The sequence below is a fragment of the Paroedura picta genome, chromosome 2 (assembly GCF_049243985.1).
Source record: "Paroedura picta isolate Pp20150507F chromosome 2, Ppicta_v3.0, whole genome shotgun sequence".
In the NCBI taxonomy this organism is placed as follows: domain Eukaryota; kingdom Metazoa; phylum Chordata; class Lepidosauria; order Squamata; family Gekkonidae; genus Paroedura; species Paroedura picta.
This window is the reverse complement of record NC_135370.1, coordinates 133831308-133846840: the sequence shown is the minus strand read 5'-3', so window position 1 is coordinate 133846840 and position 15533 is coordinate 133831308. Positions and strand designations below refer to the sequence as shown.

General features: G+C 47.3%; 1 protein-coding gene across 3 annotated transcripts in view; it reads left to right on the top strand.

Moving 5' to 3' along the window:
• Positions 1-5832: 5832 nt before the first annotated feature.
• Positions 5833-15533, top strand: part of BAHD1 (bromo adjacent homology domain containing 1) — an 87123-nt gene continuing 77422 nt past the window's right edge. The window contains exon 1 of one of the 3 annotated variants that reach the window (XM_077322891.1): positions 5833-6073. In XM_077322891.1, the coding sequence (XP_077179006.1) occupies positions 5938-6073 (136 nt within the window). In that variant the 5' untranslated portion in view covers positions 5833-5937. Of the gene's footprint in view, positions 6074-6461; positions 6977-15533 lie in introns of those variants that run through there. The other 2 variants (XM_077322893.1, XM_077322894.1) reach the window with 2 other exon arrangements.

Genomic DNA, 15533 nt, shown 5'->3' with positions numbered 1-15533 from the left:
ACTGGTCTGTAGTTTCCCGGGTCATCCTTCCTCCCTTTTTTGAAGATCGGAATAACGTTTGCTCTTTTCCAGTCCTCCGGGACATCTCCAGTCCTTAAAGAGGTTCCGAAGATGATGGACAAGGGCTGTGCAAGTTCTCTGGAAAGTTCTTTGAGTACTCTCGGGTGCATTTCATCTGGACCAGGGGATTTGAACTCATCCAGTGCAGCTAAATGCCTCTCGACCACCTCTCTATCCATGTTAACCTGCCACCCAGACACTATCCTTTGGCTACAGCCATCTCTAGATGTGCCTAAACACTTTGACCTGTGGGAAAAAACAGATGTAAAATAGGCACTAAGCCTTTCTGCTTTCTCTGCATCTTTCGTTAGAGTTTGTCCATCCGCACCCAACAGCGGGCCTATTGCCTCCTTTACTTTACGTTTGCTCCTCACATAACTGAAAAATCTTTTCTTGTTACAATGGGCTTCCCTGGCCAATCTTAGCTCACTCTCAGCTTTGGCCTTTCTGATGATTGATCTACAGTGCCTAGTAACCTGTAGGTACTCTTCTTTAGAGCTCTGTCCTTCCCTCCATTTCCTGAACATTTTCCTTTTCTTTCTTAGTTCCTCTTGAAGTTCTCTGTTCATCCAAATAGGCTTCTTAGAGCTCCTGCAGTGTTTTCGTATTTCTGGAATAGTCATTGATTGAGCATGCAATAGCTCTTGTTTGAGTAGCGCCCACCCTTCACATGCTCCCTTCCCTTCCAGCATTCTCGTCCATGGTATGACACTCATCATGTCTCTGAGTTTATTAAAGTTTGCCCTACGAAAATCCAACATCCGCGTCTGGCTACAAGCTTCCTTGGCTCCCCATCTCAAAAGGAATTCTATGAGGACATGGTCACTTCCCCCTAGGGTCCCCACCTCCTTCACCTCATCCACCAACTCTTGCCTGTTGGTCAGTATTAAGTCCAGTATGGCTGAACCTCTTGTGGGTTCATCTACCATTTGATAAATGAAATTGTCAGCCAGGCAGGTCAGAAACTTGCATGACTGAGGACGCTTCGCAGAGTTTGTTTCCCAGCACACATCTGGGAAATTGAAGTCACCCATGATGACAAGGTCCTGCCGTTTGGATATTTATTAATCCCTAAAATGTCAGGAGCATTGTTTAAGAATGTATTTATGGAGTTCATTTACATCCCCCTTTTTCTCCCCAGTGGTGCTGTTTATAACATTTTCCCCTTCTTTATTTTATCCTTACAGCAAAATTAAAATCTAATAAAACAAACAAATGCTATTCTGGACACTTGGCCAGGTGGCAGCATCTGCAGGCCTCCACTGCCCCTCCCAGCAGGATACTCTGTTGCCCGGGCTCCAGGTGACCACAGGCAGGAACAGGGTGTCCCTGCTGGTAGTTAGAATGAGGCTGTGCCTGGCTTATCAGGGAAGCAGAAGAAGAAAAGCCCCACTGGTAGTAGAGATTCTAGCCCCCAGTAGGATAAAGTGCATTTCAGATGATGACCAGATTTTAGTTTTCAGAACATGCACAAATATATATATTAAAATTTTAAATTTATTTATGGTGTTTTTCTCCTTCTAAACCTGCCCCCTCCCAAAATGGCCAATGATGGGCTCTGACCATACAAACCTTGGCTGGCTGAGGCTCCTCTCATATGGCTGACCTGCTGGTGGTGGCTGGAGTTCAGTGAGTTGTCCTCTTGGGGTTGGTTGGGGGGGTATTTTGGTGTTCTTTTGAACTCTAGGTGGTTGGGTGGGAGGGAGAGGGGACAGCAGAGCAGGCCACTGGGCAGTTTCGGAGCTTGGGGGGTGTAAGAGTGGGATTAAATAACTAGCTCTCACCGTCGGCTGGATTTTGGTCATGGTGGTGGGTGGAGCAGGGTTTGGGTGGGAACAGGGGCCTGGCTCCCACATACTGCTGTGACCTGGCATTTCGGTCCCAGTGGGGGGTGGAGCAGGTCACCATTCTACAGCTGGGTGAGTCCCCTTGAGGTTGGTTGTAGGGGGCTGCTTTTTTTTTAACCTCTGTGCAAGTTGGTGGGTTGAAAAGAGAGAGAAGGGGTGACATGTCACTTCCAGGAGCATGGCAGAGAGGCATGGCCAGCTGACCATTTCAGGGTTATCTCGAAGCCTGTACATTTTTTCAAGGGTTACTCCACAGTGAAAAGGTTGCAAAGGGCTGCTTTAGATATTCTTTAACAACCTTCAGTTTGGGATTTTCCCCCGATTGATAAATACAGTGAGTTGCAACCTGGGCAGGTATGTTATTTGACTAAGTGTTTTGAAGATGCTGGGACCTGAAGATGCATGACTAAAGCAATCATACAACTACCATTCGATATGTGAAAGCTCAATCCCATGTTCAACCCATTTTATATGACTTCAGCTGAACCCATGCGTACAGGTAGTCACAGGTTCTCTCACAGTCTCTTCCCTCCAGTGCGGTTTGTGTGTTTGTCATACTGAAAATCCTACAACTGGAAGAGTCCTCAGACTTAAACTACAATCAAGGAAGTTGATCTGGATTTGCAGCGCTGGAATCCTGGGCTTCTATGAACAACCCCTCAATGATATAGTATTTCAGACATACTTCTTCTTTCTAAAACATTTGAACAGATAGCAATTTTGCAATGCTATTTTGGGCAAGTGGGATTTTATAAGAATCCTGAAGCAAAGGATGTCCTCAGTTCAAGAAATCATTCTCATAGAACCCAGCAGTGACAGCTGCTTCATTCAGAGATGAGTCAGAGACCGTGCTATGATTTAAAAGCACTTTTAAAAAATGAAACAAAATTGAAACCACAGAGGAAAAAAACAAGCCTTACCGCCGCTATAGACAACTGGAAAATTTTCCATATGAAGATCTAGTTATTTTTATGCATAGATCTTTGCCTAACAAGGGTTGCAAATAAATGCTCCTTCTGCAAATTTGAGGATTGAAGCTTCAGGCGTTGTCCATACAGGGACAAACTTGTGTTGCTGACTTCATAGGGCAGGTTTTTCTGCTTCAGTCCCCTAGCAGCAGATATCCCCCGTCCCCAGACACACACCAAGGCCGTCAGTTTTGGAGGAGAAAACGACAATGGAACATCATCAAAACTTTGTAACCATCTGTGCATCAGGTTCTCTGAATTCTTAAAAGTAGATCTTTGGCCTCATTATTGCAGAGATATGCCTTCCCAACCATCTTATTCAGGCGCATGTTCAAGTTCACTTGAAGTAGATTAGTTACGTCTTAACTCTCAGGGCAATTTAAGCACGGCAAATGTTTTATATTCCTATGGTGTGTGTTTTCAGGCCTTCCAAAGACAAGGAATAGTTAAAACACAGAACATAATATGTGATCTTACTAGGTCAGTTCCATTACTGCTGGTTTCCTCCTCTCCTCTCCTCTCCTCTCCTCTCCTCTCCTCTCCTCTCCTCTCCTCTCCTCTCCTCTCCTCTCCTCTCCTCTCCTCTCCTCTCCTCTCCACCAAAAAATGATGTTCATTGCAATCATTAGATAATAATCAGGAAACTTTTATATATCCCCTGGTTCCTTATCCTCTTAAGTGGTTAGCAGCTACCACTAGAGTAGTTTCGTTTAACTGCTCATAGTGGTGGGTTCTGTCCTGGGATCTGAAGCAGAGAGCACAGAGCTCCTGTATATCAGAATAGGAATGCAAAAGAGGGCATTTCAGCAAGTGCAATTTTTGTGCAGTGGTAAGGCAGCACTACAGGAAATTCGCCTTTGTAGGCACAAAAGCCGTCCCTGTATTGCTCTGCATCATGTTACCCTTAAGAAATCAATCCAAAGACTTTCCAAGCAACTTAAAACTGTATGGACCCTGAATACTGCTGTGTAAGTGAACAGGCACATCTTGGCACTCCTAGTATACTTACTGGCAACTTTGTGCAAAGCATGTTTAGTTGGAAGTGAGTCTCACTGAGTACAATGGGACTTATTCCCACCCAAGTGTAGGATCACACCCTTACAGGTATGTCTTTCAAAAATCTATTGGACCTTTGAGTAAATAAAATGCTAGTACATGATAGATTTTATTTTCCTGGGCTCCAAGATCACTGCAGATGGGGACTGCAGCAAAGAAATTAAAAGATGCTTGCTCCTGGGGAGGAAAGCCATGGCAAATCTAGACAGCATCCTAAAAAGCAGAGACATCATCCTGCCAACAAAAGTGCATCTAGTCAAGGCTATGGTCTTCCCAGTTGCAATGTATGGCTGTGAAAGTTGGACCATAAGGAAGGCCGAGCGTCAAAGAATTGAGGCTTTTGAACTCTGGTGCTGGAGAAGACTCTTGCGAATCCCTTGGACTGCAAGGCGAACAAACCGGTCAGTCCTAGAGGAGATCAGCCCTGACTGCTCTTTAGAAGGCCAGATCCTGAAGATGAAACTCAAATACTTTGGCCACCTCATGAGAAGGAAGGACTCCCTGGAGAAGAGCCTAATGCTGGGAGCGATCGAGGGCAAAAGAAGAAGGGGACGACAGAGAATGAGGTGGCTGGATGGAGTCACTGAAGCAGTCGGTGCAAACTTAAATGGACTCCGGGGAATGGTAGAGGACAGGAAGGCCTGGAGGATCATTGTCCATGGGGTTGCGATGGGTCGGACACGACTTCGCAACTAACAACAACAGCAACATGCGTACTCTTAGAAGGATAGCATGTGGCAACAGGATCTGGAATTAAATTCCAGAAATTAAATTTGCAACCCACAATTTATTTTGAGGGAAGCCCTCCAACTCATTTTACGTTTAGTGTTTAAATAGGTCTGGCACCTACAACACAGCCCAAGATGACTGTCCTTTAACTCAGGTCACATTAGAACCACCTGCTAGCTTTGGTTCTCCATCAACAAAACCAAAAAATAAGACTAAGAAATGGGATAGTTCGGAAAAGGCAAAACTGAGGACTCATCTTGTCAGGGAGACCCATTAAATGTTGACAGCATTGTGCACCTCCTGGGTTTCCCCAAGATGTTATGTTCTTTCCCAAAGCTGCTTTGCTGCAAAGTCCGGAGAAACCGCCTGCCGCTGCATGGAGGGGAGAGTGCAGAATGTCCTGATTGTGCCCACTTAGCTGCCATTTTCCCGCCTCCCCCCTTCCCGTAGCTGTCATTCCCCCCTTCTTCACACAATGGGCTTTTATCGGTTTTCATCAGCCATCAGCATTTGAATATAAAGTTGTTATGATAATGTGTAAGGGTTCTCTGAGTTTCTGGCTTTTAATTTAAAGATAAGTCTCTGGCCCTTTTCTTTGATCTGGCTTCCCCCCTTATATCTCAGTGAAAGGGAATAGAGACCTAAAAAAAAAGTTGGCAATTCCCTGACCCTCACACTGTGAGGATATTAGGTGGTTACGCAGTTGCCTGCTAAAGCTTGGGTAATGTGGAGGGATGCTCACTGCCAGGCAGCTGGGGCAAGGAAACTGGGGGGGGGCTCTGCCTTGGGGAAGGCCCCCTTGCCACTGCATTGGCAGTCGTGGCACTGGGGAAGCACGGAGCCTGGCCCGGCAAACATCTTTGTCCGTCTTGAGCTCCATGTCTCCTGGCCCTCCAGCTGGCCGTGGCTTCCCTCGCAGGCCGGAGGCAGGCAGGCTGCTAGCTCGGCCCCCGACGGAGGGCCACGGGCATTTTCATGGGCGCTTTTCAGTTTTCGGACCCGCTGCTCCGAGCCGCCGAGTGGGTTCTCTGCCAACCAGACGGTCCTGCAAGTTTGACGGCGTGTTTGGGGCTTGTCGTCGGCGCCTCGGCTGCGGAGGGCGGGCGTGTTCGGGGGCGAGAGCCGAAGGGGGACTGGTGGGCAGGACCTGCGGGAGGCTGACTGACAAGCGGAGTCGGTGACCTGAATATGGGCGCTCCGGCGGGAGTGGATACAACAAAGGGCTGCCTGGCGGAGAAGAGGAGCGAACCGGGGGCTGCCGGAGCCGCGGCGGGAGCATGCCTCCCCCGGAGCCCGAGCTTCGACGACAGCGGCCGGCCGGGGAGAGCGGCTGGCGTGGGCGGCGACGGGAAACTTCGGCGGGGTCTTTCCCCCGCCACGCCAAGGGAGAGCAGGATGCCGATGTCGATGGGGGTAAGCCCGCTTATGGGGCGGGGAGAGAGGGCCGGGGTTCCAGCGCAGAGCCCCTCTGCCCCCTCCTCCTCCTCCTCCTCCTCCTCCTCCTCCCGCCAGCCTTCCGAGGGAGGGAGGGAGGGGGGGAGGCAGGTTGCGCGGAGGGGGCGGGGAGCCGAGGAGGAGGAGGAGGATGCTCGCGTGGGGCCGCCCCTCCCCCGCGCTGGGCGGCAGTGGCCATGCCGCGTCCGCTGGGAGCCGCCTGCCTGCCTGCCTGTGCTCTGCCTGCGCCGGGACTCGGCTGGGGCGGGCGGCTGGTTGCGGAGATTGGCTGGCGGGGGCGGGCCAGGGGCCGCGCGATTGGCGGGCGCCGCGGAGCGGACGGCGCTGGAGAGGGCCCTGATTGGCTGCCGACGAGGAAGCAGGAAGGGAGGACGGACGGAGCGGAGCGGGGACTCGATGCTGCCTCTGTTGCCGCCGCCGCCGCCGCTTTGGGCGACTTAGAGCGCATCGGCGGCGGCGACGACGACGCGGCGGAGGGCGAGCGGGAGCCCTTCCCTTTCCCGCCCTTCCCCTCCTCCTCCGCCTCGTCCTCGGCGGGAGCAGCAGCGGCAGCCGCGACCGCCCCCCTCCGGCCTGTGCACGCGGGCCCCAGAAGGGGGCGCGCCTCCAGTCCCCATCCCGCAGCCGGGCGGCTACGCGGCGGGAGGCGGCAGCGGAGGAGGAGGACGAGGAGGAGGCGGTGCTGACGCAGCAGCGTGGAGCCCGGGACTCGGGCGCCCCGGGGCGTTCCAGCCGCCGGATTCCAGCCCGGCCGGGGCCTCCGCCTGCTCCGGGTGGGCCCCGCCAGGCAGAGTGGTGGCGGCGACGGCGACAGCAGCAGCAGCAGCGGAGCAAGAGGAGCAGCAGCCCGCGAGCGCCCCGGTGGGTGAGCGAGCGAGCGAGGGAGGGAGGGAGCCCGGCCGTCGGTCTGCGCCGGCCGGCAGCGCGGTGGGGCCCCGCCCGCCCCGGAGCCCGCAAGGTGGTGGTGCTGGTGCTGCAGGGGCGTCACGGGCGCCGGGGATCTCGTCGGGGGCAGGCGGGCGAGGGGAACAGGTGCCGCTGCCGCCGCCGCCGAGGGGCTCAAGGGGGGGGGGGCGGAGGGGACGCCGCGGGAGTCGGCGCTGAGGCTGGGGGGGAGGGGGCCCCCCGGGAACTTTCCTCCTGGATCCGGCTGAGGCCCGGGGACGGGGAGGGGGGTTCTGCTTCCCGGGTGGAGTGTCCCCAGTGGCGCCGCTGTCGTCGTCGCCGTCGTCCTCGAGCGTCTGGGCTGTCCGCCTTCCCTCGTGTCATGGTGGGTGGGTGGCTGGCTGGCTTAAGAGCTGCGGTTCCAGCTGCAGCCGCTTCTCTGCTCCCTTCGCTCACGCCCCCCGACGTTGGTGCCTGTGGGCCCTGGCCTGGCTGCCGCTGGGTTGTGATCGGCTTTTTCCGAAGGGCACCGTGGCCCTGGCTGGTCTTCCGTCCGAGCTGAAGGACACTCTGGGCTGCTCCCGTCTCACCCCGCCCATCACCCTGCCGTCTGAGAGCCGCGAGAGGAAATGGCCTCTGGTGGCAGGTGGGCTGAGCCAGGGCTCCAGGACGCCATGGGGGCCCACTGGGATCCTGGCCCGGGGGGGGGGGGGGGTTGGTCTGCTCCTGCTCTGCTTCCTGGGATTAGCTTTAGGTCTGAAGTTATGTAATAAAACCATTAACTTTTATAACAACAGCAACAAAAAAAAGCCCTCTTCCCAAACAGATCTGTGGGAGACCACGTGAATGGCAGCATTTGTAAGCCTTTGGTTGTCCTCTACACCCTCCCCCCCTTCCTGATTTGCCCCTGCCTCTGCAAAAGATATGTCACACAGCCCTATTTCCTAGTGTGGAGGGGGCTGCTCTGCCTGTATCAAACTCTTTACTGGGTAGACCAGACATGGGGACAGATGTCCTGATTAAAACGGGCCATAAAGGACAAAGGCACACCGAACACCCTCTCTTCCTAGATCAGTGGTCTGTTCTTGGAATCAGGTACCATGTCAGAAGAGACCCGGCCTTAAGGGAAGGGGTTTGAGGCAGATACTGGGAACTTAATAGGTTTTTACTGGAAAGACCAAGGCATATAAGAACTTCACACTGACTCAAGAGAAGTGTTTCATGAAACAAGCTAAAGTTACGCAATAATTGTACTGTTTGAAAGCACATAGAAAGGCTATGGAAGTAGCATGTGGCAAGGTGATGGGTTTCCCACCAGCATAACTCCCTCCCCGGTTCCCAAAGAAAACAGGAGCACGAGGCTCCCCTTACCCCCTCTCTAGATCTGGTTTTGTAAGAATACAATTTATGGGAGTTTGAAAATTCTCAGTGGCTTTTTTCGTCACATTTTACTTGAAGAGAAATGATGGTCAGTAGCCCCCTCTTAAACAAAAATTCCATAGTCTTTTTTAAGCACTTCAATGATTTCCCAGGAATTTCCTCCCATTTCCGTTAGTGTGACTTAGTCTTTTTACGCTTTTCCCACTTGAAATATCAGCACACTACTTTCAAACGATGACGGCTCCTCTGCCTTTCCTACAACTAATTCAGTCTGCTTTATGGCTAGACTTGGATGTAGCACCACACAGATCCTTCTAGTCTGCCCTACCACTCTTTCTTCCTCCCCCCCCCCCTTCTTTGCTTCAGTGAAACTGACCAAGTTGAGTGAAAATCATCATAGCTTAAAAAAAGAAAGAAAAATACTATGCATGCCTCTCTGAAGGGGGAGGGAGACTGTCAAGTGTTTCCTCCATCCTAATCAGTTTCTCCAGAGAGCAAAGAAAGCAGCCCAAAAGACATCTGTTTCAGGAGCATTACCAAGAGGTAGAAGAGTTCAATATGCGAAAAAAAGATTTGCAAGTATGTGGAACTTTATGGGAACAAGTGCAGTTGGAGGACTGAAAATGCACTTTGGACAGATTGCTTAAAAGATACAGAAAGGCTGAAATATTGTTGAAAATTCATCTGCCTGTATTCAATTTAAGACCTAACAGAAATGCACTTAAAACTGCAGTTCTTTCATGCCTGTATCCAGCAGGGGAAGGAAACTAAAAATGCTGCAAATCACATGTGTGAAATTTGTGTTAGGGATTTTATTAGTATGTCATAAGTTTCCTAAAAGTTCAGGTATTTAATTAAATCCAAGACCAAATGGAAGAAAAATGCATGCTGAGCAGCTGTTGTATGAAAAGGATGTGCAATCATTTTTGTTAAGTGTATCATTCCTGTGTGGGATGATCCAGAAACTAACTTCTCTGTGGAACATCAATGTTCTGTTCCACTGTATAGCCCACATGTCAACAGATCACATAAATCAGTGGTCCCCAACCTTTTTATCACAGGGACTGGTCAACGCTTGACAATTTTACGGAGGCCAGGGGGGGGTAGTCTTTTGCTGAGGGAAGCCGCCGCCGCCGGAGCCCCTGCTCCACTTGCTTTCCCACCGGCGCACCTGAGTGGCAGGGCAGCCCCCGAGGCAGCAGCCAGGGAAGAGGACGAGGAGGAGCCGCGGCCCGGTATCGAATGATCCCCGGACTGGGGGTTGGGGACCACTGAATAGAGGACATCACTGATGTGAACTGGTATACTCTAAAAACTGCTTATGTAGCAGTATTCTAGGCAAGTACATGTTGTATTTTAACATGCATTTTTGCAGTAGAACAAAGTTAATAGTCAATAAAGGCATGAATCTTGAGAGCCTGTATTACCTGCTTCTAGATGTTCATGTTTTCCTTCTGGTAACTTGTAGAGCGCAACCGCATGTGTCACTTTCTGCAGCTTGGCAGTAACGTCTAAAAACCTGGATGTTCTTATTCCTTCCTAGCTGTTGTTTGAAAGGAATGGGTACCACTATCTGTAAAATTCTAGCTGGATCATTACTTTTTATATATGTGGATTTGCCGTCTGTCTATCCTTGGAGTATATTATTTCCTTTTGTGACAATTAGTTGAGAAGAGTCTCCATTCTGTTTTGTAACCTTTGGAAGGAAGGCACACTATGTTTTGCCCATGGTTGTTTGGTGAGTCCATGGTTAATGCCTTGTTACACTAACCACTTACTTTCCTACCATCTGCACTTAATACTTGGGTCTCCTGGCCATTGCAGGAAGGCTAGAATGTGCTCTGTGGCTGGATTGAGGTGACCAGAGTTCTGCTGAAAGTAGAAGTTATGGTGCCAACATTTCTTTGTGATATTCCAAGAGCACCTATTGAACTCAGACTTCTAGAAGAATCTTTGACACAGTAATCTTAAATATATGTTGGTACTGTTGGTTGCTGCAAACTGTATGGTTTGTAGCATGGTCTGATAGAGGGTATTTTTCAGGATGTAAGTAATCATTTGCTTAAAATGACTTCTGAATTTCAACCATTCAACATTTTCTGACAATTAGGATGTTAAGCCTTTTGTCAAACTGCTTCTAACACGTTAATCTTTTGCAAGCAAGCCCCATAATACTGAGTAGGCTTTCTGTTGAAAAGTGGCTAGCAAATTTGTGATATCATTGGAAAGAGATCTGGTTTCTTATTCAGGTAACTTTCTAATGCTGATAGCTGTTTTAGTATTAGAAGCGTAATTGCTTCTGTATGGAGCACTGAAGTGTCATTGTTCTTACACGCTTACTGTCGGCTAGATGAACAGGACAGGGGAGAAGAGAGGGGATGGGGGTTGGCAAGGAGTGCTAAAAGAGGTTTAACTGTTGATCCTAGAATGAAGAAAGTTTCAGTAGTGTCCCCCAGAAAAATGGCCAAAAATGTGGACCGGCTGTGATGTTTGAATTCTTGATATTAAGTTGGATCAAGAAATGTCACTATCTATATCAGGCAAACAAACAGTGCTAAACATGTTAATTATGCATCCATTTTGGCTGTATCTTTGTAAGGTAGTTTTATTTTGAGTAAGACCAAGATGAGCATCCTTGATTCAGATTTGGGAAGTAGTTAACACACTGTTTATTTTATGCAGATTATCTCTCCTTACACTTATTGAATTTCTGTCCTATTAAGTAGAATGGAAGAGAACTTATTTACCCTGTACTCTATATTCAAGGCTTAGAGCAGGGGACACACATACGCAGTCCAGAGCATTGTTAATGTTTGTGCAGTATGATCTAAACGATTAATAGGAAACAAGCTTAAAAGGGATGAAGTGACATCTTTTTCTTTGGCCATTCCAGAAGCCTCAATGTATTCTAGGGTGCTTTTAAATATGGTTTACCAACCGAACTCTTGCAACATGGGAAACAGTTTTTTGTCCCGTCCCCCTTCCCTTAAGAACATGATTGCTATATTCTGACTTTTAAAAGAAATAGGAACGGGCATCCCGCCAGTTCGCTAACACTGTAATGTATTAACAACATCCAAGTTAATTTCCTTTGGGTACTTCTGTGACTTTTCTCCTAATCATTGGTTATTTTTTCAAAGGAAAATGAATTATGATATCTTTAGGAACTAAACTTTCCTGATTGAAGAGAGCTTCCGTGGCTAGACACAAATTTCTGTTATGTGAGAGACATTAATTATGTGACCAATATCTGCAATAATCTTTCTTTTAGCCCTTTAAAGATGCATTCTGTTGAGGTGATAAATTATCTTTGGCTTTTGGCTTTGAGTGATCCAAACAGAACTTTGGATGTTGATCTTCTCTGTGCTTGTAAGGCACCAGTGCTGTTTTAAAATCATAGTTAAAGTCTCTTGAAGTAAGAATTCCCTCATATTTTTTGATATAATAGCATGCTTCATTGAATGTATTGTGTGTGTTTTTTCTTTAGAATGCCTGATCTCATTCTTCATATTGACTTGGCTGGGACATTTGTGGCCCTTCATGGTCTCGTGACTTAAAATATGTTACCTTTTGTTTTCTCCTTCATATCTTACATGGGGGGATGTGAGTCCACTTGATATTATCTGTGCTGCTCATGTTGGTTGTATGTGCATAATGATCCCTTCAAGCCACGTTTAGCCATCATTAGAAGGAATTGCTCCTTTTCTCATATCCCTGCTTTTAGACATTCTTGTCTAAAAGAATGCCTAAAAGAATGTTCTTGTGTCTCTGCCTTAACTTCATATTGTGCCTGATTTCTTCCTTGAAGTTTTGGGATGTCAGGTAATAGTGAGGCAAGTGCCTGCTAGGGAAGTATTTCCCGGTACTGTGTGCCATTTAAATGAGAAGGATAATCTGCAGAGACTCTGTATGAAGTATTTTGCACATCAACTGTAAGGGTCCCTGGAGAAGAAGCATATACATTATCTCAATAAATAATAAACAGGTCTACGACAAAACAAGGAGTGGCTACTAGTTAAAATGAGGGCAAACTGTGACATGCTGTGCATGTTAAAAAGGCCTTTCAGAGTGGCATTTTATGGATGCCCCCCCTGTTTTCTCTTTGTTTCTCTTTGTTTCTCCAACAATTGTCCTTCTAGGAAAATCCTAATGATGCCAGCTCTGTACATGTATCTATGCCTAACATTAATGATATCTACAGCTTCTCCCTTAGTTGAATTAAGGCTTTGGAGGTTCAAATCTTTATCTGAATAGAATTTTAACTTATGTCTAGTACCTTCCCTCTTTAACTAGAACTCATTAAGGAACGTATGTGTTCATTAAAGGTGTTTGTGACATTTTGTAATTCTGCATAAACCATGCTAATATAAGAGGAGTACTGTGTAGACTACGAAACAAATCAAACATAAACAAACATAAACAATTGCCAGTTTTTAGGCTCTTTAGAAAAAACAATCAATAGGGATAAAAGGTATTAAGAAGCCAATTTCAAAAATGTAAATATTCCTCCTAGACTCACCTGTTCAGTAGCCGCTTAAGTGTTTGAATTGTTTCGGTATCTCTGACTTCTCTGTAGTCCTGCATTCTTCTGATGGCTACCCTTCTTTTGCAGTGAAGTTAGTTAATATGGATTGTGGATGAAAAAAGAGACGTGTGGCCTATCCCAGCCTTGGGGTCCTTGAATCATCTCTTTCGCCCTGCTTGTACACCATTGGAAGTTTGTATTGAGATGGGAATAGATGACTAGGTATATTCAGTGTTGAAACACGGATCAAAAAGAAGCAATGCATTACAGAAAGTCTGTTCTTAGCAGTAAATATATACTAAACAAATAAGTAATTGGCAAACCTGGATAGTCAACCACGTAATTAAGCTTTATCAGTGGTACTGCAAGTTATATAACTGCCCCAGATAGTATCTGTAAGTTAAAACCCCAAATGCGTTTGATAGTCAAACCCAGCCCTTTCTGTTCTGTGGATGCCCTTTCTGTTCTGTGCCATGTTCAAGACTTTTCCCCCTTCCCTGTCAACCTACAGAAGCATTAATAAGGGTTCAAAGAAATGTAGTACAAAGATGCTACCATGGGAGCAAATTCTAGTTTGTCGGTTGAACTACTTGAAAGTCACAACCATATTCCTGTAATCCAGTTACTGGCTTGAACAAAATGATATCCTACTTGTTTATGCGAAACATATCTTTACTAACGGGTTTCATCCTGCTCCTGTCACTGTGGGTGTGTGACGAATTGTTATTGTACTGTACAAAACATAAACTGTTTGCAATACTCTGGTTGTTTTCTAAAGGGGTTGGTTGAAGGAATTTGGGGAGCAGGTAGCTGCATTGTCTGCTGCACGAAGGGTTGTGGGGACGCTTCATAAAGGAGCAAGAGGGCATCATGGGGCAAAAGGATGGCAGTAATATCCAGTCCTGCTCAAGGAAGATCTCAACGGATGAAAAATCCTATTTAAAGATTTGGGTATCAGATTATTAAAATTAACTTTTAAATTTTATTATTTCTTGGATAGTGTCAAATGACAGAAGAGCACAAAAAATAAGATAGCAAGTAAATTTCTTACCTTCATACCACTAGTTGCAGAGAGCCTAAATGAGTCAGTGACAGGAAGGGCGAAAGATCTGCTTGCTTTTCCGTGGAGCATCTCCCGGAATAGCAGATGCATTACCATGGCATGTGTCATGGAAGGGTTCACTTACCTGAGCAAGTGCTTTTGTTTCTAAACTAGTTTAGCAGCACGTAAGTAGCTGCTGATTCCTCTTTAGGCTAAACCAGAGTGCTGTAAAGCTGCAGATGTAAATGAACGCTCTCTGTGCATTTCATCCTTGGGGCGAAAAATGTCAGCTGGTTTCAGAAGAATAAGTTCAGAAACCTACTGGAGAGCTGTCACTTGGTTTCATCAGACAAGGTCAAGGAAACGGGCTTAAGGTTTCACTTTTACTCAGCATAGGGTAGCTGGTTTCGCTTGTTCTCTAAAAGCTCTCTTCTTTATTGTGGTCACAACGCATACAGCATAACAAATTGTTGATTCTACAACTTGTGAGGCATACTGTATGTAACATGGCAACATAAGGATGACCTTGTAGATGGGCCCTTCCCTGTATACTGGCATGGTAGGAGTTGGGAAGGTCCCTGGAGCCTTGCTAGGAGATAATTTCATTGTGCAATTGTTACGTGGCTATGATGGTTCCAGGCATCAGATTTTAAAGGAGTGCTTTTTTCAACCCCGGAAAAGGGGTGTTTCTCCACCTCTCAAAGAGTAGTAATTGGCTGCTGGGAGTATTTGATACTTCTCATGAATGTTGTCATGTGCAGTGTAGCACACATTGTGGTGCTGACTGCCATAGACGCTTATTGCCTTGTGCCTGGCATGTAATTCCGGGCAAGGCAATCTCTTCTTCTTCCTCTCTCATGCTCAGCACCCTTTCTGGTGACAAAGGCCATCTACAGATGAGGGGGGCTCCTATTGGTGTACAGAAAACTATGACTTTGTCAGTTAGCCCAAACAGGAGGTGCAGACAGTTGACCTTAGCTGCAAATAAATGAAAGGGTGGGGGAATTGCAGGGAAGGGGGAATGCCCTGCTTGAGCCACTGAGAATCTATAGAATTATGGAGAGTTTTTGTGGGTGGGGGATAGAAAAGATTTCCAAATCACCTCCCTCATACACACACCCCCTCATGCATTCAAAGGTTTTTTCAGTTTGTGTCATTCAAAGGCCCAGTAAAAGAAATTCTATCACTTCTTACTGATTTAGAAGCTGAGCGTTCTCTTACTGTATTCACGGTGCTGTAGAAGAAGGAACATACTTGTGACTTTTAAAAAGCAAACATAAGCACACAGCTGTGCCCTGTCAATTCACGACCCTCTATTTTTCCTTTTTAGTTATTTAAGCCATTGTTTTCTTCATCTCCAGTGCACCAAGGAACTTTTTAAATGGGGGGAGGGGTCTGGAGAACAGGCTGTTTAGCCTGATTTCATGTGTCCATGTTTAAGAGTCCTGATATGTCATCCTGAGACAGTGTCTTCTGGGTCTTATTTCTATTTGTTCTTAGTGCTTTAAATGGAGTTGCTGCCCTCACTTTCCCTGTGTGGATGGGCAAAAACGCTTTTGATGCCCCTAGCAAGTGGGGGGGGGTTG